The following is a 24,182-nucleotide window of genomic DNA, read 5'->3' on the forward strand; positions in this document are numbered from 1 at the left end:
TGTGCTTGTGCTTGAAGGCAGCGCTCATTAGGCTGGAGAAAAAAAACACACTGACATTTCTGCTAGAATCATATCTCCATTTGGTTCATGTATCAAAGACTCTCCCCTGAGTGTGTGTTTGTGTGTTGGGATATCGGTTGGGGGAGACAGATGTTTGCTGATTCAACAAAATATGCACTGCAAACTCAGCCCAATTTAGAAAAGGAGAAAACAGAACTCCACGCAGACGCTCTGACAGCTCACTCTTAATTCTCTCCTTTTTAATTCGACTTCCCGTTTTCCTCAAAGTCTTCCCTCATTTGTGTGTGCCCCATCGTTCACACATTCTGATCTAACACCAGCACAGTTTTAACTGGCTGTTCTCTCTGGACTTGTTTTCCCTGTCAAGGCGTCTCTGACTAAGTCTCAAATCTCGCAGAACACATTCTCCTGCCACACTTAATTCGGAAATGGCACATCTTTATCTACAGCAATAAAATTTACACTATAGATCAAATATATTAGAATGCACAAGGCCAATTAAAAATAATTAAAAGCTTTTTACTGTGATAAGGTTTGTCATTTATTGCAATGCAATATGGCAATGATTACAGTTCTTCAATTCTTCCTCAGTTCTAATTTACAATGTACAAACTAGATAAAAAAGGCCATAAATAAACAAAATTTTCCTTGAAGCTAAATATTAGCATCAGACAAAGGCTTACATTGGACGCAGAAACATGTTTCTAATCTAATTTCTAAGACATTCAAATAAAAGACACAGGTAAACCATTCTGGTAGTTAGTATTGTCCAAGTGTTAAGTGATAAGAATACATTCGGCCCAGCTCCTCCCATTTCTCTGGGAACTTTGCATAATAAAGATGCTGACATCTTAAGAGAGATTCACTGTCATCATCCACTCTACATTCACAACACACATACACAGAAAGACATGTGACATATTTCTTCAAGTCAAGCCCAAAGCAGCAAATGAAAGAAGTTGAAGCCATACAGCGTATGCACAGCTTTACATGTCAGCCTTCACAAAACAGTTTGTAAAATAATGTTATCATAAACGTCGGAGTGTGAAACTCTCAGTAGCTGAATGATATCTGTGGAAATGTCCGTTCATCCACAGAAGTTCACAAAAGTGCTGCTTCAGTCTCGCTCGGTTTCACATTATGCACTCCAGTCATTGTAATCCAACAGTTTTTAAAACATTCCTCTAAAGTGCATGAATGAGGTAAAATGGAAAATGTTCTCCAGTGGTTCCAAGAGTTCAGACTGGAACCATTGTGTGTTGCATGTGTTCCATTTGGGAAAACATTTCCTGTTGCACTCGTGCCAGTAGTATGTCCTGATGTGAAGGTGTGATGATCCCAAGTCTGTCGAGTTCCCTGTGGATACATACTTTTATTATTATCAGATATAATTGCTTTAAAATATTCCTAAATATTATTAAAATGTAACTGATATTATTGAACTTTTATCCATGTTCTATTGTGCAGTCAAAAACATACAACATAAACAAAATTTTTGTTTAATAATTACGTAATTCTAGGCTTAAGGGTGGGTAGGTGGTTTGACGGGTTAAACTTACTGGTGTGTTAGTGTGAGTAGGCTGTCCAGGCTGGTGTATCCTGCGGCTGCCAGAGTGTCTCTGTACCTCTCCATACCAATGGACTGGAGCCACTCGCACACGGACCACTCTTGTAAGCACACTTCAGGTATGACTGACACACACACGTCTGTGCCAAGATCTGTTTCCAAAATGGCTGCCGAGGGTCTGCAGATGATAAAATAAAAATGGTTGTTTTTGTCTCTTACAGGTTACATCAGTTCATGTATTTTAATAGTCAGTTTATAAAGAAAAAAATAGAATAGTAATGTACCTGTCCCCCCCAGTGCGGCGCAGGGTCCCTGGGTTGCGGATGAGTTTGTCTAACATGTTTAATATCTGGCTGAAGGTGGGTCTCTCTGCACGTTCCTTTTCCCAACAGTCCAACATGAGCTGGTGTAAAACTACAGGGCAGTCCATCGGGGCCGGGAGACGGTAGCCTTCCTCTATTGCTTTGATGACCTGCAAAAAACATCAGAGGTTGAGTGAGGTTAATCTTTATGAGTGCATTGTCCTATATTGGCTGTTTTTGGATAATGTTAAAGTTTTGAGGACATCTGGGTGGTACAGCAGTTTTAAGTTAATCTGGCCAGCAGTGATAATAAACACAATCTGGTGACATTTAAATGGTGATTAAGATCAACTAAGCTACTAATTACAAACCACACTAAGGAAATACTGAAGAATTATTGCTTTTTTGTTTTTCAGGATCTTCCCATTGCTGTCTTACAACAGGCTGCAATTACATTTTAAATTTTACTGCTGTAAAAAGTAGTGCGGCACATTGGATAAACAGCCAAATATGTGGAGTAGAGCTCATCTCGAGAGCCTCTCATGAGCACCGCAGATGAAATCAATCACGTCTCAGCCATTTCCATATGCCACAAAGGCTCTTTGACCCACTCAAACTTAACCAGCTTTGATAGCAAAGTGATTGCAAATTTGCTTGGAAATTGGATTTTATTTAGAACGGTTTAGAAGGCGTAAATTAAGCCAACATTTATATAGTTTATGCTTGGAAAAGCACTAAGCAGCCATTTATATTGGCTTTAATAAAACATCAAAATGTATCATCAAGAAAAAGGCCAGTGACCCTTCTAGACATCTAGCTTACTTCAACTGTTGCTCACAAAGGCATTTCTGCATTTTTATAAATATTGACCAAGGTCCTTGGCACAGAGCTAAACAGAGCAAAACTATTTTAGAAAACATAGGCTTTGTGCCTCTAATGTAGTGTCTTGAGGATTGGAGCCTGTCCTGTGTAGTAGATATTTTTAAGATTCATTATACTTATTTATTGTACGTGTGAGCTGGGAATTTTTAAATGTGCTTTATCTCAGATGCACTCAGATGCAGTTGATTAAAAGTTATTTCAACAGCAAACTTGACAAGAAACAAATAAATATATGTGATGTACTGACTATTCCTCTTGATATATGTGAGACGTTTTCCATGCATTTTCTTGGTGTTAATGGCTGGCTTAGAACTGGATTCTAGCTACTTACATCTTGATTGTTCATGTCCCAATAAGGTCTCTCTCCATATGACACCACTTCCCACATGACAATGCCATAACTCCACACATCACTGGCTGTTGAGAACTTCCTGTAGGCTATAGCTTCTGGTGCCGTCCATCTGATGGGGATTTTTCCTCCAGGGGAGAGGTAAGTCCCAGTGGCCTCCTAAACACCACAGAGACCTCATAAATAATGTTTATTGATCCTCTTAACAAGCAAATGTAATCATCAATTAGTTAATGTGAATGTGTGCCAGGAAAGAATTCAGACTCTTTATTACACATTTTATAGATGTGCAAATTACTAATACAAATGTATTGACAGATTAAAATATGCTCTTACCCTGGTGGTATAAGCTGTAGTTGGGTCGTCCTCCAGAACTCGACTGAGGCCGAAGTCGGACACCTTACACACCAGGTTACTGTTGACCAGGATGTTGCGCGCTGCCAGGTCTCTGTGCACGTAGCTCATGTCTGACAAGTACTTCATCCCAGAGGCAATGCCACGCAACATGCCCACCAGCTGGATCACTGTGAACTGACCATCATGTTTCTGCACAACCAGAAACCAACCAGTGAGTCAGGAAAATAATAATCCCAGTGTTTATAATAATTAGACAACTGAAGAAAGGACTTACTCGAAGAAAAGCATCCAAGGAGCCATTTTCCATGTATTCTGTGATGATCATTAGAGGCTTACCTACAATAAAAAATAGTAAATATACAGAATTAACTCATAATCAGGTCTGTTGGGTTTTAATTAGTTTTATTATTTTGATTGTTCACTACACAATATATTTATGTTTGGTCTCAAAGCAGCTGAGTTTATTTTAATAGTTTATTCATAACAATCGTTAACAATATAATGTAATTCAAAACTCACATCTGGTGACAACCCCTTCCAGCCTGATGATGTTGGGGTGGTCAAACTGCCCCATGATTGAGGCCTCTGCCAAGAAGTCCCGCCTCTGTTTGTCTGAGTATCCTGCTTTGAGGCTCTTGATGGCCACGTAGATCTCCCTTTTCCCTTGTAAACGCAGTCGCCCGCTGCACACTTCCCCAAACTCTCCTATAAACATACAAATGACTAGTATTAGTTGCATGTGAGCCCATGTGGGGGTCTGCTCGCTGGAGCGAGTCTTACCCATGCCAATAACCCTCTCGATGTGGATACTGTTGACATCGATCTCTTTGGCAAACTCATGGATGGCCTGGTCAGGATCTTCGTAAGTAAAGGGGTCTATGTAGATTTTCACTCCTGAAGAGGAGGAGAATGGAAGGTAGGAGGATTAGTGTGAAATATTAGTTGTATAATGATGCATGTGTTATGTAAATGGACTGGCCGCTTGTGTGCAGGTGGAGAACAAAGAGACACTGACAGTCGAAGTATGCAGTATACCTGGATTAAGATGTTTTTCTTCTTCAGAATCCTGCTTGGTTTTACTGTATTTGCTCCTCCTGAAGAGAAAAAATGACAGTAGCTGTTTAACTGGCATGCAAATTAAGTAGGTAAAGTGAACTATTTCCTTTCAGCCTGGATATATTTGAATTATACAGTCAACTGAACCAATAATAAGCCACCAGGATTGTTTTATATTCAGATTTCTTTCTGTTTCTTTTAGAGGGGTTTCCAGGATTTGCAGTAATTCAAAGTAATGACAATGACAACAGAGGAAAGCTGAGCGAGCAGATGAAAGCATTGAGGGAAGTGCAGGAGGAGGGGCGAGGCCTCAGGTAGCAAGAGATAAAAGGTGTTTTCCATTAAACAAAGAAACTGTCACAAACACCTTTGTGGTGGAGCAGGTGTGTGTGGATGCTTTGTGTGCCTGTGCATGTGAGCGTGCACGTCTGCTGTGAAGAGGACACACAAGCCCCACTGCTGAAGAGACAGTAATGACAAGTCAGGGACAAAGGGATTATCACTGTCTCCACTCTAATCCCCTTTAAAAGCTTCAGGTAACCCTCATATTATTTAGATGCACAATGGCAGCTTAGCAGAAGAAATGCATATTATTGACATCACCATTTTGCTCAGATTGCATGATGGGAAAGAGTCAGTAGGTGTGGACAGCTAACTGTACAGTAACAAGGAGAGTGTGGGTGTGTGTACCTGCGGGTAATGATGAAGACAGCTGCAGATATCAGGAGTAAAATCCCAAGGCCACTGATTGACAGCAGCAGGAAGGCTGAGTTCACCCCTTCTCCAATCAGAGGGAATGGATCTGAGAGAAAGAGACAGTAATGAGATGTTGAAATACAGCACTGTCCATAATAAAGATACAAAATAAGATAGGAGAGAAATGGAGGCTGAGGTATGCAGTAAATAAATTTAATTATTTGCATCTTCTGTTATAAGGTTTAAGAAACAATAGTAGCTGCTGTCTGACATGCCCATGCACAAAGCTCTATGTAACTAATCAGTGTGTTTTACTGTTTTTTGCATAAATGCCTTTGAAATACCTGAATTAGTGGAGAATTCAAAGGGCGCACTGAACTCCCCATATCCAGCAGCTGTTCGGGCACGCACATGAAACACATAGACAGTGAGCGGGCTGAGGCCGGCCACGTCCACGCTCTGGGAAAAAGTCCTCATTATGCGATAGGACCTTTCTTTCTGATCCTGATTAGAAGAGACAAAAGACACTGGAGTCAGTGCCTGATTGCAAATCCATCTCTAGAATCAGTGAAGTAAAACAGTGTGCCAATATATTGACAATTCTTGACACGTGTATGACTTGCATTAACTATGCCTGGCTCACCTTTTCATAGAACTTGACCTCATATTCGAGAATGACCCCGTTAGGTCGATCTGGTTGTTGCCATGCCAACGACAAACTGTGCCTGGTGACATCGGTGGCTTGGACGAATGTCACAGGAGAGGGAGCTGACAGAGAAGAAGATGCACTTAGTATGACATAGCACGAAGACTGAAGTGTCTATTTCTGTAGTAGTACTATGACAGAAAACACAGCTGACTACAGACCACTTCCCTGCCTGTTTGTCAGCAATCCCATTGACCCACTGTACGTATGAGCTGACCTAAATCTCATCTTCCTCACTCCTTAATAGAGACTTTCACTGTAGCCTGGTCTGCTACATTTTTCTGGCCCTTTATTGCAGTTTGTCCTCTTTGCGGCTGTTATGTGATACTGGGCCATATGGAGGTGCAGCTTGGACTTGATATATGCCAGACAACTTTGGTGCTATGCATGAAGTTATTTCCCCGGGGCACCTGAACCTAAGCAGGTGCACAGGCGTCTAAATGGCACTGTTAATGCCTTCGTACTATGACAGTTGAGATGTAACAGCAGCATGTGAACACAGCACCCCTTCAAACTAATGGAGAACGTATGTGACAAGCACACATACACCATGTCACCTGTGCAGCTAAAATGAAACACATAATAAAAACTAAGCTGACTTTTTTTTAACACATCCAGGGTCAAAACCTGAGTCACAATGTCACACTCTTACACTCATACTGTATGTCAAGTCAAGTTCTTTTGAAAAGTAGTCACATCTCATTTTTGACAAACTCGCTTTTTTCTACCCACTGTATTTGCATTCAGTGATTTACATATCTCCTCCCTGACAGCCTCCAGAGAGCATCCATATAATTAATTCAGCGGTTGTAAGGTGTAGGAGGACAGAGCAGTGACAGACTGTGATGGTTTGATTAGGAGCTAGTGTTTCCAGCTGAGAGCTTTCTAATAAAACATACTTTCTTCAAACAAAAATACTACAAATCATTTACATTTGCAAATCAGATCATTTTCAGATGTCATGTACTCGAGAAATAAATGTGCAATCATATGCCTCATAGACTCCGTAAAAACATCTCCTAAAAGCTTTTAAAATGCATATACACCTCATGCTTCTTTCACGACACACACTACCCACAAGGACCTGCTTCCCAGAGGACCCCTGAGAACAACCACAGCAGATGCCGCTGTGCTGACCCACATATGATTTTAAGCAGATTTTGCAGTATAGAAAAGACAAACGCATTTATCTCACCAGCTTGGTTTGTGGTGACCGTCACAGAAACGCTCTGGGCTGCCCCCGTGCCGCTGACCTGGGAGACCCCGTTTCGCGCCTGTACGATGAAGGTGTAGTGGGTGTGGGCTCGGAGCTCGCTGACAACCACCCTAGTAGTCATCAAACGAGTCTGTCTGGGGGAAAAGACGACATCCGAATCGCATGGTAAGCACAACTGGGACCCCGAATCTGTATTAGATTTGGGGTAGTCTCCACTCTGGTAGATTCCTCTCCCTGGGTGCATATCCGGTCCCACAAAGCCTTGGTCCGACTGCATCCCTAAGCCGTTTCTCTGTGCCTCAGGCTGGGACATATTGTGATTCCTGGACAGCATTTTGTTCCCCTTGGAGCTTTGACAGATGAGGCATTCCACATTGTAGCTCGTATCGCTGCGCCCCCCCAAGCGGCGAGGGGGGCTCCACTCCAGGACGACCGAAGTCTTATTCACCACAGAGATCAACTGCTGTGGAGCGGATGGCGGCTCTGTGTAAAAGAATAGGAGCAGTCAGTATAATTGTATTGCACATCGAGGAAGTGGACTACACCAGAGGGGAGGGGCTGTGGTGAGTTTGGCAGAGGTTAAATTGTAGACATCTGGGATCTTATTGAAAGCGTTTTTGATGTGTTGGATGCTTTCCTCCTTGGTATTTCGCTACAGTGCTTATGTATGCTCGCTCATTTTTTCCCAGGCCAAGAAACCCATGAGCTGTATTTAGATATAATTAAGTTTACGACATACTAAGACTATGGCCTCCCAGTCTGCTACACTGAACCTTCTATTTGAGCATGCCTGTTCTGTTCACTCATTGTCTGTAGTCACTGCTTATCCAATAACATGTAGATGACAGCTTAGTCATAGGTAACAAGTTCAGAAAACAGCAGTGTTATTGAGAAAGGGTTGTGTGTTGTTGTATTTGGTTCAGCAGACTGTGCATACAATGGGTTTTCAGTCTGGTTAGCATGCAGGGCTCTCACGTGGAGCATTGTTTTGAGCATCTAGATAGGGTGCGTGTTTACTTACGGGTACAGGCCATGGCAGGAGGGTCAGAGTCTGCACGGTAGAACCCAGCGTGGCATTCGCAAACGGCTGTCCCTTCTTTGAGCGCGTAACTGTGGGGAGGGCATTTGGCACATCCTGGGTCGGAAGATTTTGCCTTGTAGAAGCCGACGGGACAGGCTGCAAAGAGACACAAACCAGAAGGAATTCTTTGTCAACACTGGGATCATCCATGACAATTACCTGCTCTGGAATTAATTGGTGTTTTGCATATTAAAAGATTTTATTGCCAGTCATAACAACACCATTTTACAAAGACAGTTCAAATGCTAATGTTCCCGTACAGTAAAAAGGACCACCAAAGTGCCGGATAAACAAAAATCCTTAAGCTTATTTGCAAATTCTTTTCCCCAATTGCTAGTACTGCTACTGTTATCCCGTAGTAATGCATGTAAAAGGGAAACATAATGAATAATTGTTCCAGCTGTAGCACACTGAGGTCAAGGTGGTAAAATTGTCCAAATCCACCCACTACTGTTGATTATGATTAACTACAAAACAACAATTGTGTTTAATAAAAGCCTACTTGAGATGTTTTGGTTTAAGAGGCTGCATCATTAAAATCACTGTCAAATTATTGTTTTGATATTTTTGTGGAAAACAGTATATAGTATTTTTGAATGTCTGCTATTTTAACAAGGGACATTATTAGCCAGGATATTTAAGTCCACCCTGCAGTCTGGTTCAAAAGGTCACCGGTGACCCAGGTTGGTTGCTCCCTGACCCTTATTGATCGCTGCAGACAACAACTTAATCAACACATGGGGCAACACGTTCAGGGGAATCCAACTCAATCCACTGAACACAAAATTGAAATGAGAAAATGACGTTAGAGTAAAGAGGCACTATTTTTTTCTATTAATTTACAAGAACACCCCCCACACTTACTGCAGAAAACATAAGAGGAGAATATATTAAAAAACCCCGGTGTCGACAGCCCACACAAATATAATTGACATTTCAATATACAGAATCAGAGCAACCGAGAAGAAGAGAGTGCAGCGGAGAGGAGGCTGGAAATCTTCTCTCTGTGTACCAACCAGTTATGCATTGACAGAACAACAATACGATAAATGAGTGCATAATTATACAGCTTGACATCCACTGGAGAAGCACAGGAGCTTGGCTGGTTAGAGACATTTTCCTCCCTTGAATTCACTTGGAAATCCAGCGTTTGTTTCCCGAGCAATCATTTTCTCCACCACCTTCTTTTCATCATCACTCGCTATTCATTCATTCTTGCTTCCACCAATTCAGCCATCCCCAGTTCTTCCCCTTTTCAGATTTCCAAGGAGATGGAGACGTCCCAGTAGGAGGAGCGCACAGGAATGTGGGAATCGTGTGTGTGTGTCAGCATGCTTTATGACACTCGTGAGCAGATGAGAGGGCGGAAGTGCCTCCCCTGTAATCTCCTCTCACCGACCATCCTGCCCCATCTGCACTAGTCCTCGTACAGTCACTCTTTCACACACTCATTGAGCCCTACTTCTCAGCTTTTGCACAGGATTCGCTCCCAGTCAGTGTGCTTTTTACTTTGGCCGTGTACTTAACTGCCTTTGTGTCATGATAGTGCTGCTATTTTCAAGATCTCAATATACCCTTCTCTAAGTGTCAAGGAAAGCTTTAAAACACGCTTTTAGCTATGTAAAATGGCATGTGAAGCCAGGGAAGACATAAGCACAATTGCAGCTGATAAGATAGCATTCATCTCAGCATGAGTTATATTCCATATAATAAATGTTAAGAACCAGGGCTTTTTAGAAAATATGTCATTGCAATTAGATGTGCTATTCATTTACGAAATATTAACTGCTAAACTAATACATAATACAATAATAACAATAATATAGATTTCAATTTTTTTTAATTTGAGCTTTAAACTACAGGGTTTGTAGATTTGTAGGTTGTAGGAATAAGAGTAGGACCCAATGCAAAGACATAGTTTTTTGCAGTAACACTTTATGATTTGCTAATTGCGACTGCTCTGTGTGGAAGCTGTGTTCTCACTTGCAATCGCACTGCTTGAAAAATGGAACTTTACTCAGACTTAACCTGGAACATAAAACAAAGACAAGTGCAAATTTCTGCTATTTTCATTTGACTGTGATTAATATTGTCATTCTTAACAGTTAAAAAAAAAATTGGTCCACTTATGTGACTTGGAGGCTGATTATAACAAGACTGTTCCAGGGGGTTGGACACAGCCTTTGTCTAAGCCTGAACCACTCCTCTTTCTGTCTTCAACACAGAGATCTGAAAGAATGAAAGAAGCCAAGCATTTGAAGCCATAAACTTCCCTCACCAGCTACTCATGTCTCTATTGGGCCTGTTGTCCCCGAGCTTTTGTGTGTTTGAGCGTAGCTTCACAAGAGTGAGAGCTGAGTGCTGACCTGGAATAAGAGCTCATGATGGTGTCATTAACCCGACATTAACCCTACTATGAGACGAAGGGCCTGTTCTGAGCGGTGGCACCATCACTAGGCACAAACACTGATAAGGTACTTCAATGATGTCAGTTGTAAAAAAACGTTTATAGATAATAGTGATGAAAAATATTTCTAAGAACGACGAAATCTGTAACTAGAAAAGAAACAACACAGGAAGGACTGAAGGAGACGGGGCTGTGCAATAAATCAATTTCAATTACAGTTATTGCCCTAATGAATTACAAAATGTGTGTGTTTCCATGAGTTTAAAAGTTGTTCATGGATTTAAGCAATGAGCAATGACTCTATTTCATGATTTAATGTACAGATATAGTTCACTGAGACAGGAAAGAGGGCTTTAGCTGTTTTTCTTCACAAAAATGGAAGACACTCCAAAGAAAAGCAAAACTGGATACTTTGGTGACACATTTGCAATTTAATAATCTGGTAACAAACTTTTATACACACACCTGCTCCTGTTTTTAATGTTTTATATGGACTTTTATACTTCCTTGTTTTGTCTGTTTTTCTGCTTGTATTGTATTTTAAACAGGGCGCCCATGAAAAAGAGAACCCAGGTACTATCATTGGGCCCCCCTGTATAAATAAAGATAAACAAATAAAATAATAAATGTGCTCCTTCCATTCTGCCTTATTTAATCTACTATAAATGTAAGTATAGAGGTTATCAGTGATCTGGATCCACACAAAACTATTCATCTGACTAGGTCAGTTTTCAGAAATTGCTCTGTTTAGGATCACAACACTTCATTTACACCACTTTCAAACTTTTGCTTGCTACTGTATCTTGTGCATACAGTGTAATCAGCTGTAGAGCAGGGAAGTGGCTGATTGGGGAAGACAGCAATAAGCAAACAGATAGGAAAGATAAAGTAGGCAGGAAAGGAAGGTGCCCTTTGATTACTATCAGCACAGTCAGGATTTACATATGCAGGCTCTCAGTAGCTAAAATGCAAATGCAGCTCTTTGCGCATCTCACGAAGTCTTGTTGGCACACTGTATGCAGCTGTGTGTGTGTATTCCCCTTGACCCCATGTTATCTGTCATCAGACCTTGTCCCCCCCAGCCGAGGAGGAAGTACCCCTGACCGCTCCACTGTGACACCTGCCTGAGTGATGGATGGAGGGAGGGACGGATTGACGGATGAGTAGACAGACTGATAGACTGTCACTGGAGAGGGAGGGAAACTGTTAATCACCGGGGTCGCGGCCTCTTAATTAAAAACACAGAAATCCTAAAGGCCAAACAACTTTATCTTTTTATGTATCCCTTCAATTAAAATGATCACTAGAAGAGAGGCTGAGCGGATTAGGAATTCTGGCACAGCTTGATGCTAATCTAATGTGCGCACACTCACGGGGAGCCTAACGTTTGCCTACATTTAAATATCCATAAGCAAATATAGAGGTTTTCATGTGAAATCAGTGTGGATTTGTCTGCACTAAGCCAACAGTGCTAGCATTAGCATGTGAATGCTCTCAGTAACAATGATCCCCCTCCCCATGCCACAGATCACCCCCTGCCACCAGCTCGAACCCCCTCTACCCTACACCGTATATCAGGAAAAAAGAGTTAACGATAATGAGAGGAAAGCAGAGAGTTTTGCCAATGCCAGACGACCAAGAGGAATTGGCAGCGTGTCTAGCAGTGCAGAATAACCTGCGAGAAAAGACAATGAGCCTCTGAGTTTGAAAGAGGAATTCAATCCATTTCCCCCCCACCTGGGTTTGGCTTCTCCAGACAATCCCAGTGCACTGTTGTGCTCCACACTGTCACCTGCCATACATGAACATTTACACATGCACACTCCTCCCCCTGTTCTGTATGCCCCTGATCTCCAGGCATTCCCGGGCAGCCCTCCAAACTGTGAGTACATGGGAAGAAGGGCTTTGTTAGGCACAAATTCACAGATACACTAAATCAGCCATCCAACATGTCCACAGTCCAGAAATGCAATAATTAGAGGGGCTGAATGCAGCGATTATACAGCCTATTCTATCATCTGTTCATTCTTTTTAACTTCCTAAAATCGCTCTTTCACTGCCACTGTTTTATACACCCCTCTCATCCAAGCATTCTGCACTTGACGAGGCTCTGCAGGTGCATTGGAAAGATGAGCAACCATGAAATCTCTCTGGACATGGGGAGCAGAGACGCACATACACGCACGCTCATATGCATTCCAGGCCTCCCAACGTGCTTAGCAAAACGCAGCCCAGCCATCCAGCCAGCACAGAGGCGGTTAAATACAAAGCTTTCATTCCGCCTCTCCAGCCGTTCCATTTGAATTCTCTGTGTTGTTTCTTCCTCACTCGCCTCTCGTCTCTCCTCCTTCATTTCCGATCCTCCCAGACGGATCGCAGCTGTCAAACTTTTGACGTCTTCATCTCTGCTGGTCGTGACCCTGCACTCAGTGGCTAAACTCCCGGTGTATATGAGAGCGAGCCTGTCACTCACACAATTTGACATCTTCATCAGCCACAGTCATGACCTCGGTTTTAACCAGGGCCTTCCAAAAGAGGGGTGTTCCCTCCCTTGTGTTTCCCCACTCGTCCCCTTTGCACCCTGTGACGAACTCTCTGCGGGGGAGGGGTCGGGTGACCATTGATGCCTTCTGCTGTCAGCGGCCTTCTTTCATACTGCGCTCCCCTATTCAACACCAAATCCCATCTTCCTCTGCAGAGCTCCTGGCCTGATCCTCTCCTTCCTCACCAGCACTCGACATGAACCTTTCACAATTCACGCACATTAGTCTGGCCAGCTTTAGGGCCCATTCATTTTAACTAAGTGGACATTCAAAAATGGAGTTGAGTTAAAATTAGTGAAAGTGATAGGAAACAAATTTTACCATCAACAAACCGTGAGGCTGGTTACTCTCAAAATAAGCAAAAATGAGCATATTTGAAGTGTGGAGTATTATGAAGAGACTCCTTCCATATCATCATTCAAATATTCTGTCTTCTTTAGGATGTCTCAGAAATAACTCTTTCTTTGAAACAGCTTAATGTTTTTATCTGTTTCACTTCTAAAACCCAAGAACTTCACATTATCTGAACTGTTGAAGAAAAGACCACTACACTTTCTATGTATACCAACAGCATATGGAGCTTGAAGTAAAACATGACTTTCTAATTATGCCAATATTTTTTGTAGTAGCTGTACTCCGCTCAACCATCTGTCAGTAGGGGAGTCTATAATGCAGACTGAGTGATCACACATGAGTCAACACAATCCATACACCTTTTGACCCCAGCGGCTCTAAGCAGTCAGGCCTTCTCAACACCTCTCAGAACCGTCTACATCGGTCGTCCTGCTCTGTCTCTAACACAAACTTTGAGCTTAAAACTGGAGGGAGCATTGAGGCACACTGCCAATCGTGCGGGGTCCTCAGTATTCATCCGGAGTTTGATGGATTTCCATTTGAGGCAGCTGAGCCCGGCCAACAACCTGACAGGCAGCGGGAGCAGACTAGCCAGAACACAGAGCCGCCGATAGATAGATGGCACTTCACATCTGCTAGAGGTTCAGCCGAGTCAAGGGTCTCTCTTAAATCTCGTTGAGGAGAAGCATCTTTCAGACCTCAGGGACCACCCCAAAAACCTCCTCCTTCTTTCACATTCAACAAATGGGGCAAGCGGGGTGAAGGTTGCGCTAGACGTTTATCACTGGTTTGGCTACTGTTCTACAGAAAGAAGTGCTTTTTCAATTTGAAAAGCCAACTGGCACCAAAAGTCTTTATGTCCATCTTGCTGTGTTGTTCTCTCTTCTTCTCTGTTTGAGTTATTGCTCTGTTTGTTATACAATTAGCCAGCCGGACAAGCCTCATAAATTAGGAGATCACTGAGCTGTTCCCTTATATCTGTCTATTGCTTGGTCTGTGTCCATCTGCGCATATTTTGCTTATGTGCCCTGGAAGGAGGAGAGCCTTTTTTTTCTTTTCATAAAACCCACTATAGCTTCCACTCACCCGTTGCTTAGCTAACCATACAACCACACACAGGCTTACAAACATTACACGTCATGCCGACCACATGTACGTTGGTGAAAGGTGTGAACAGCTTGCATTTTGGTAGCTGTAAAGTTCAAGCCAGATTTGTTAACGGGAGAGGCCTTTTCATCCAGATGGTTTCAAACACCCTTTACTTAGACCTGTGACTTTTTTTACTATGACTGTCAATGACATTTTAGCATTAGATGATTTCCTAACGCTGCAATTTATTTAAAGCACATTTTCCAACAGCAACATGCTTTCTAGTGAACATGTCATAATCACAAACTATAAGTAATTAAGATTTACACAATAAGAAACCAAGCATAAAGCAGCACCCACAAGTGCTGTTTCCTGTCATTTTAAACTCAAGAAAGCAGCAACAAGAATATCCCAAGACAATTCATTTCAAAATCAGAATGCAGTAACATATGAAACTTTAAGCAACATGTACCTTTACACGCTCCACTCTTCTCCTCGTATCCTGAGATGCACAGACATCCACCAATAGGTACCAGCCACTCTCCATCAGCGCCGCAGTACATCTTAGGCTCATCTCTCTCTTCTGATTGGTTGACACAGGAACCCCTCACTTCCACCAGTGACGACGTGTCAGCTCCAGTGACCGTATCGGGGAAGGTAGCCAAGTTCCGTACAGTGAGGGGGCACGTTTTATAGAAGACCCTCACAGAAACCAAAGCAATGCATGCTCCTACATCCTGGAAGGCAAGATAGAAGCCCTTCCGAGTCGTGACCTTTACATCCCGCACCTCTGTGTTCAGTTTCATAATGCGATCTCCGACATCAACCTGGACAGAAATAGACATATGAAGAGGTATTGACACTGGCTGACTTCTGCGATGCAAAATGGATTATTAATGTGAATCAAAATGCCGAATGTTAAAAATCCCACAAAATAAAAGAGTACTGTTAAGTGGATAAATTAAAGTATGAGGGGGCGGAGGTATCCTGATCTCTGAACCCGAATGAGCTGTTACCTGAGTAAAACTCTCATCCGCTGCCACTGTGTCAACTTTAATGAAGCTGCTCTCTTTGATGTAGCTCTCTTTGTCGTCATTGGACTCGTGGTAGTACAAATTGAATGTCTCCTAAAAGATAAAAATAAAGGATTTAGCGTGGAAGACCAGAGCCACTTGTTCTCTCCTGTTGTAGACTGAAATACCTTGCAGGTGCCGGTGACCCCAGGCAGGCTGTTGCAGTCTCTCAAAGTGAACTTGACCTCCACATAAACCCTCTGAGCTCCAGACCGTGGGATCCAGTCCGTCCTTAGCCAGTTGTTCTGACTTGGTTCGAGGACATTGCAGACTTGGTATGTTCTGATGGGGATGTTCTTCTCATCCATTATGCTCACTTCCTCCCACTGCAATCACACAACATCAATTGTATCACGCAGCCAGGCAGAATGAAAACAACTTAGTGCTCTTAGCAGTTTGGGAGGCAGCTGGGGCTTTTTAACTTGGAAATTGAGTATAGATCAGGAATTTGTTGAAACAGATGTCCATAGTTACATTGATCAATGCTTAAGTTAAGAAACAGGGATATAGAGAAAACAGCTTGGCTAAATTTAAGTATAAACATTAAAGAGGACAACTGCAACTAAGGAATAGAGCAGGCTTGCTATCCACATCTTACATATGGCAGTGGTTAAAATGATTACGTGTTCGTCTGCTGTTTGGCAATTCCAAAGCTCAAGTTTCAGAAGCATTTGAAAACGCAAGTGTAAAAAGGATGAGGTTTCAAAACAGTAGCTGATGAAGGCTGCAGCTGATAGGCCAACTGTTGCAAAAGTAAAGACAAATAAATTCTGTCTAATGACCACATTTTTTACACCACATTGGACCCAGATGGCAAATGCCTTTGATTCCAGGCATCTAATACCACTCTTACTTTTGCACTTAGCACAAATGGAATCTCACGAAAGCTGATTGTAAATAATGGGTTTTCCATTTGCAGATATTGTGTGGTCATAAATAAAGTGAAGTAACAAGTGAACAAATCCCACTCCCACACGTTTGAAACACCATTGTATGTGTTAATGAAATATATAGGGCTAACACTGATGCTTGCCTCAGCAGTCTGTGACATTTCGGCAGGTTCAGATTATAGTACTGTCTCCAAGGGTTTTTTACAGCCACATTTCCACAGAAGTGAAGGCAGCTCAACCTTCACCGCTCCATCCATCTCAATAGAGTTGACTATTTGCCTTGTACTGTGACCCTTTAAATGACCGCCGAGCCTGACGATTCCAAATTGGCTTTTTATTGCCACTGAATAATAATCTGCTCCCTTCCCTACTGGTGAGAGTTGTATACACTCTAAATGTGGCGTGTCAAAGGAGAGAGAAAGAGCGGCAGGGAGAAGTACGACAACAGGATGTGTGCATCTGAAAGGGAGGGACATGTGAGGGGCCGTGTGCACAAACGGGATCAATAAGTCGTTGAGCCTTATTACACTGCCTGGTGGAATGCAAATTTTGATAAATGCATCAGCTTGGTTAAACTTGACTTTTTGCTATTTATTTTTTATCAAGTTGAGTAGTATTCAGAAAGCTTGAATGTAAAAAAAATCTGCAGAGTTCATTATTGCTAGTGAGAAAATGTTCACTACTGCATTAGTTCCCATCCTTTTTTGTCTCCCTAAGCTTTGTTTCACACTCCAAGTACCCTCTAACTTGGGTTCAAATAAATCTGGTCATTCTAGCAGCATATTGTTAATTATTTCTGTTATATTTTCTTGTAGTGATACTGATATTGTCCAAAAATCCCCCACTAATTCCTCACGTACGTCCAGAAGTCCCTGTACCGCTGGTTGGGAAACAGTGCACTACTGTATTGATTCTCTGGCGCTTTCAGGCTCAACAGTGAATCCTAATAATATCTTTGACTTCCTATTGTTTCTGTAACTACATAAGATGGTAAAATAGATCTTAAATACAAAAAAGCTATAATATTTACTACAACTTTACTCACGATAATTCTGCGACCGATGAGTTTAAAGGGCAGCATAACGCATTAGAAAATATTAACAGGTACCAAACAAATAACCAATTGACATTAATAATTGCTTTATTGTACTCATTTTGCATTTGTTGTTTGATTGTATCATCAATAACAAATGCACAATAGGATTTTAGATTTTGTTTCCCCCCCTGATCAGCAAAATAAAAGATTTAGCCTCTGACTGTACTGCATTCTGCTAAACACAATGCGATGCCATAAACATGCACAAAGTCTAATCTATAGGGGTGATCCTGTGTGTGTCTGTGTGTGTGTTAGTGTGGATCGTGTGTAATGAAGAAGATTGCTGTAAAGAGTTTGATGGCTCCTTGTCTGGTTCCCCTTTGGAGTCTTTGTCAGCAGATTGAAATCACAGCTGTCAGAAGAAAAAAGGAGCAATGCACTTGCCCCAACCGCACACCACTGAGAGGATGGCTTTTGGTGTCTGTGTGCGGGTCTAAAAGTGTGTGAAGCTAAAGGATGTCGAAGACTAGGGGGTGCCTGTAATCAAAAGCTCAGTGCGTGCAGACCAGGACCCTGTCAATCAAGCAGCATGTGAGAGAATAAGCACACCATGACTGAAGAGAACTAAAGAAGAAAGGAGAGTCAAGTTCATCCACTAACTCCTACAAGACCAGAGGCAATGATGTACAGATGGCCCATACACTAATAAGTAATAAAAGAAAATATATTTCTGTGATCCATTCTGGCACGTATGGCTCTAAAAATCCCCAAAAACGACACCCACCATCAAGCTGCTTCCTACTTTTATCATTTGCCAAACACTACGCCAAAAATCTCATATTAGCACTTAGGCTGGGCGAACAACAGCTCATTTTAAAAAAATCTGTGGGATGATTATTTGCAGTCTCCAGACTAAGTGTGATTTATTTCCAAAGAGAAAACAGGTTGTAAACTGTGTATTTGTAAGAAAATAAATTAATAAATGGAAAAAGGAGAGAGAAAGAGAAGAAGCTCCCACTCACCCCTCCCTCTGAAGGACTGGCTGCCCATTTCAGTTCTCCTGGCGCTGTCCTTGTATCCAGCAGGGTCACTAAAACGCACACATATGCAGGTGGCATCAGGGAAAAACAGCCAGTACAGTATTCAATCATCACTGCCACATATATGATTCTGAAGAAGTGCCAAAATACATGTTAAAATGGCTCTATTACAGAGAAAGGCATGAGACATGATTGAAATGCAAATCAAAAGCTAATCTCCTCAAACTACTTGCATTATTGGACTTTTACAAAAATACTCTTTTTATTTTAGACATTAAATGAATAAGATAAACTAGAACATAACTAGTCCTGGTGCTTGTGTCATGTTTACAGTTGTCTCTGTTGATAAATCTGAGTTTAGTGGATGTTTTTTGTTCTTTTTACTACAACATAAAAGTAATCATTAAACCAAATAACCAAAGGAAAACTTTAACAAGCTAAAAAAAAAAAAATTTAAATTCGACCCCGTTCCTGGAGCGCACAAGATGCGCATAGAGCAGTGTCCAAACGCGGAAACGTCCGAGTTGTAAATGTCTCAGAGGCTTTTACGTTTTCTTCTTACCTTCGTTGGCAGGATAAACCCTCGTCCTTGCACTGGCCACTGTGCTGGATATCCAAATAAAAGTGTAAATCGTTCTCCATTTGTTCGCCATGTGTGCGTAATTCCCGTTCACTCTTGTGCGCGCGGGCTGAGGCGCATCCATCCCGGTGGGAAAAATGTGTGTGAATGAACGCAAGTGTGGAAGCGAGTTGGATGCAGCGAGGAAAGCTTATGGGGCGGGATCTCACGCCCAGAGGCTTGTGCGTTAGTGGTAAATTCAAATGACACGAGACGAGTGACATCCCCAGGGGCGCCGGAACACTGTTAATATGCGCTGATAAAAACTAGTATCATGTTACCAGTGATTTATTGAATGGAGGTGACTTCTGTACGTGCACTGGGATGACCTATAAATTCAACATGCATGGAACGGGGCACAGCTGAAGCAAAGTTAAAACAAAAAACCAAAAACCAAATAAAACAAAACAAAAAACTAACATCAAGCGATAAAAAAACTCTATCCAAATATGAACCAGAGATGCAGATGCCGCATTCCAATAGATTAGAGTCAATATGGCACTGCACCTTACACCTGATCCAAGCCAAGGCACGTTCTAACTCTCAACAGAGACATTTGTGCGCAGTGAAGGCCAAAGGAAAATGTCTGCTTGTAAGTCATAGAAATCCTGTCAACTACATTACAAAAGATGAATGTGTATTTCCTAATAAAAGGTTAGACTGCCTGTGCCTGGCCTGTCTTTATGGCCGATCAGGCAGCTGGAGGTTCTTTGTCCTGTGGGCGAACAGCGTGACAGCAGCGCCGCCTGTTGACAACTGGGTAAAAAAATAAAAATAAAAACCTGATCAGGAATGTAATGTTGGAATTAAAGAGGGGGATAACACAAGGGCCATCTTCTCACTGTCTGATCATAATATCTCCAGCTAAAAAAAACCCTCCAGATTATTGCAATAATTACGTAGTGCCAGAGAAGAAAAAGGCAGTGGGACAAAGGCCCGGAGTGTGGTGGATCAAACAAAGAGCGGCACATGAACTGTCCTCCTACACTGTGCTTTTTAAAGACACAGTGAACAATCGTTTTGGGTTCTGCACAGCTTGAAGAAGAAACATGCTCTCTTTTGCTCTGATGTTTGTGCCTTGATGATAACACACGGGTCCTTTAAACTGTTTGGGGTCACAAATGTCAGACAGTAACTTTGGACATGCTTTATGGCAAACAATAGGTTTTTGGTTAAGCTTTTTGTCTTTAGTTAAAGAGATGTTGGCTGTATATTTTAGGTGCAACATCTTTATTTTGGGGGTAATGGTATAGCTGCACTTCAAGGTATATACTGGTGTGGCTCGCTTTCTAGCCGTCTCCATCTCGCTTTGTGTCCTGCAGTTGCTATGCCGAAACCATCTCGATCCCCTGTTAGGCATCATAATGGACCCAGGAAGAGCATCTGGCACCGAGAGCCGCCAAAAACCATCTCACCACTTCGACCTGCCACTCTCCACATCTACCATAATACCGTTTTCGTGTTTCATTCTCCACCATCTTCACGAAAGACTGCGTAATTACAAAGACCCAATTAGCCGAAATGGGATTACGATTTTGCTGAGGGACCAACGAACCAATCGTGTGGAGCGCTGCAGTCTGTCCACCAATGGGGCGGAGGCGCAGGTGGGTGGGACACGACTGTTGGGCGGAGGTGACATAGTGACATGGATGGAGAATGGTTCTGTTGTTTCTGGTCATTTGTGTCACCAAAGTTTTGATTGATGACCATCGAGATGTTTTCCCACTCTCCCCTGAGGATCTGCACTCTCGAGAGGGGGTTTCGACATTGCGCCCCCATCGCCGCTGAACCTCTACTTTAAGCTTGGTGCTTGGCCTAACACGGCTTCAACACACACTTTTGTCCTGTTTGAGGCCCCAGATGGCAGCTGCCCACACATCTGTATTGTTTATCACTAAATATAGGACGGCCTGTCTGTTTTTTATTTGTATGCCTCCACATGTCAACCAATGTGCAGATCTCAAGGGCATAACAATGATCAGGACAGTGAAGCGGACGGGAAGAAATAAAGAAAGTACACAAAGTAGCCAAATGTAACTGTGCAAGTGTAAAGAAGAAAAGCCCAAGGGACGGTAGGTGTGTGGGCGGCTGAAAGAAACGAACAAAAGAAGCAGAGAAGAGAGATGAGTGTGGATGTGATTGGACGGGTGGGTGGCGGCGACGCACAGAGGGGGCTTTGGGTGTTGGAAAACGGAGCTTTCCTCAAAGCCTCATTAAGATATTCCTGGAGCGAGAGTTTTCATTTGGCTTTCAGTCCGACACAGAGCTGTGCCATCGCACTGTGAGCAAAAACAATTTCATATTCATAGCACTAGACACATACTCTGTGGATTCTAGCACAAATGATATTCAGCTATTCTAAACCCAGTGATGAGACTGAACGGTCAAACTCCTTCTGCCGACACGGCGCCATTAACATGGCTGAGGCGTTTTGATCAGTGCCCAGCTCACTTCTTAGCAGCTGCTCCAGTCTGTTCAAATGACTTAAACTAGTGTTTATGCATGTGGACATCCCTTGCCAGACGTGCGCGTGTCTCTACTGTACAAACAAAGGAAGAAGCGAACAGAAGGTTTCCTTCAAGCCACCAAAACACCAAAAATGTTTTGTCGACTGAATAAATCAATGACAGCCGCGTGCTTTGAGCGCATGTGAGTGTGGTTGTGTGTTTTTGGAGATGTGTTTGCATGCTGGCGTCTTTGTGTGATTGCATAAACACTGAGCTGGAGTGATGTGATGTTCTCTCCATCCATCTGTTCTGTTGGCATTTCAGAGAGCAGCAGCTAGAGAAGAGAGAGACAGAAAAGGTGTACAGTAAAGACAATTTTCTTGAGTTAGCAAAACATTAGGTGGCACATGTGTCCAAAGTGTGTGTGCCCAAGAAGCAATAATGAACAGGATTTCACTGGCCTTCAGTTTTCTGTTTCTACTACCTCTGATACACAATACAATGCATTTCATAATAAGGCACAAGAAAACTCCCAGTTTGCTTTTACGTCTGGGCACTAGTTTGATTTGGAAACTGTCCAGGGGTGTGTGGTTTCATGTCTTCTAGTTTTTTCTATTTCCATTCATTTTTATACATTTTTTGGGTAGATGATATTGTACAACACTTTTATATTTCTAGGCATATCTTTGAGAATTACGGTGCTGAATATGAACGCATGAGATAAAACTGTCTTGAGGTAAAGGACACACCTACACTCAGTCAGTCAAGTTGATGTGTCAAACCAAGATTAATGTCCATGCCTATTCCCCACCTTCACCAAAACTGCCATCGTCCGCAAAAATAACAGATGAGGAATGATTTTATTGATCTAAACCGACCTCTTCACATTATTCAACCAGACTTGTTGTGTGTTATTTCTGAGACGTTTGCTTATGTGAGAGTGAAGTGCCTTCCTGTGCATGTGGTTAGTCATTGTTTAGCTTTGTGCAGCACAGGCCATGCTCTGTACCACTCTTCCGGCTCACCGTTTCTCACTTCTCAGCTTTGTAGCGGTTTTCCCCTTCAGCGCTGTTGACCCTGCTGTGATACCAATGCCCTCATCTTCGCAGATAACAGACCACCCTAAAAATACTCCTCTTTTCTATCTCTTCGCTCTCTGTTTCTCTCACCTCTCCTGGCTGACTCTATCCAGTTAGCTCTGCCAGACTCCACTACCTCTGGGCGCTCCCAAAAGTCGCCCAGGTCCAGTTCTATATTTTCCCCCCTTTTATGTTTTGCTTGGAACAGGTCTAAAGATGTTGAAGTGTTACATCACAAGTTTTGTTAGTATTTTCTGCAATGATTTCGTACCTCCCCCCTACGAGCTAGTTCAGCAGTCACCCACACTCTGGACATGGGGCAGATGGGATGTAGGAGGAGCGCGAGTGAGGAACCAAACCTACTGGGCTCTTGTAACTAAACATCAAGCCATTAGCTGTAACTCTCCTATAAAGTAAAAAGCGCCATGCATTGTCTGGCCTGCCTTACAGGTCTGACAGTCTGGAACGGCGCTAATTATGATAAACTACACTATTTTTTAAGATCGCTCCTCAGCCAAGTGTTTCTGAGAGCCGTTGCGTCTCACCAGCCTCCATTGCCGCCTTTGTTGTGGAGTGCTTTTATGTGTACCACCACTTTTCCGTAGAGCTGGGGAAGTTTCGACTCATTTAAAACGTTTTTTTGCCACGCTTGACATTCGGGGTTAGGAAGTGGTTTTGTTCTTGCTTGTGTGCGTCTTTCCATTGTGTTACCATGCATATAAATCACAGGGGTACTCTATAACAGAAGTAAAATCCATGTTCTGTACAAGTGCAAGTCGTTTGTTTTTTCTCAATGAAATCGCCACACCTTTGCCCAAATCATGTGTCTTTGCAGAATCCTCACAAGTCAATCTTTAAACAGGTAGAAATACAATCTTTGCTCCTTTTTTCCTTGTTGTGTGTTTCCTTTCCTTTCTGTTTGGCCCACACCCACGCAGGTGACCAGGGGGTGCCTCGAGTGGGTGGACAACTCAATACTGACCCCCTCCCTTTGCCTTCAACCCCCCAAAAGGAGAGTCTAAAACAGAGTCGAAACAGGGGGGGCCCGGAGGAGGAAAAGGCCTGCCTCACTCCCACCCTCATGCAAATGACACTACATTTTGCAAACTGCTACAACAAGAAAACAGGGACAAACATTTATCTCAACGCTCCGAAACAGGTGCAAGTAGAAGCAAAAAAGCCAGGGTGTAATGGTTAAGCTAGCACCCTGCAAAAGTGCTGCAGTAGGCTTAATGCTGGGACAAAATATTTTAAGAGGATTTTTAATAGCTGCACTTTTTTTAAACCAAATTCTTACTGAGCATAGTGTGAAAAGTAACGAGTGGAACTGAAAAAACACTTTCGATCATCTCATCTTGCTCATTTTGTGGCA

General features: G+C 42.5%; 1 protein-coding gene across 2 annotated transcripts; it reads right to left on the minus strand.

The window, feature by feature from the left end:
- Nucleotides 1–602: 602 nt before the first annotated feature.
- On the minus strand, nt 603–19,369 carry LOC117385029 (ephrin type-A receptor 4-like). Of its 2 annotated transcripts, XM_033982259.2 has the most exons (19): nt 19,228–19,369; nt 18,648–18,715; nt 15,828–16,025; nt 15,643–15,753; nt 15,099–15,453; nt 8,174–8,329; nt 7,132–7,635; nt 5,874–5,998; nt 5,575–5,734; nt 5,225–5,336; nt 4,514–4,572; nt 4,259–4,372; nt 3,998–4,183; nt 3,753–3,814; nt 3,458–3,667; nt 3,104–3,280; nt 1,873–2,060; nt 1,581–1,766; nt 603–1,377 (listed from the first exon to the last, which is right to left on the minus strand). In XM_033982259.2, exons 1-19 carry the CDS (start codon nt 19,367–19,369, stop codon nt 1,260–1,262), a joined length of 3,231 nt encoding a protein of 1,076 aa, XP_033838150.1. In that variant the 3' UTR covers nt 603–1,259. The 2 variants fall into 2 exon arrangements, with proteins under 2 accessions (XP_033838150.1, XP_055084727.1); XM_055228752.1 differs by lacking the exon at nt 19,228–19,369 and having other exon boundaries at nt 609–1,377; nt 1,647–1,766; nt 18,648–18,800.
- Between the last annotated feature and the right edge of the window lie 4,813 nt (nt 19,370–24,182).

The sequence above is a fragment of the Periophthalmus magnuspinnatus genome, chromosome 17 (genome assembly GCF_009829125.3).
Source record: "Periophthalmus magnuspinnatus isolate fPerMag1 chromosome 17, fPerMag1.2.pri, whole genome shotgun sequence".
NCBI lineage: Eukaryota > Metazoa > Chordata > Actinopteri > Gobiiformes > Gobiidae > Periophthalmus > Periophthalmus magnuspinnatus.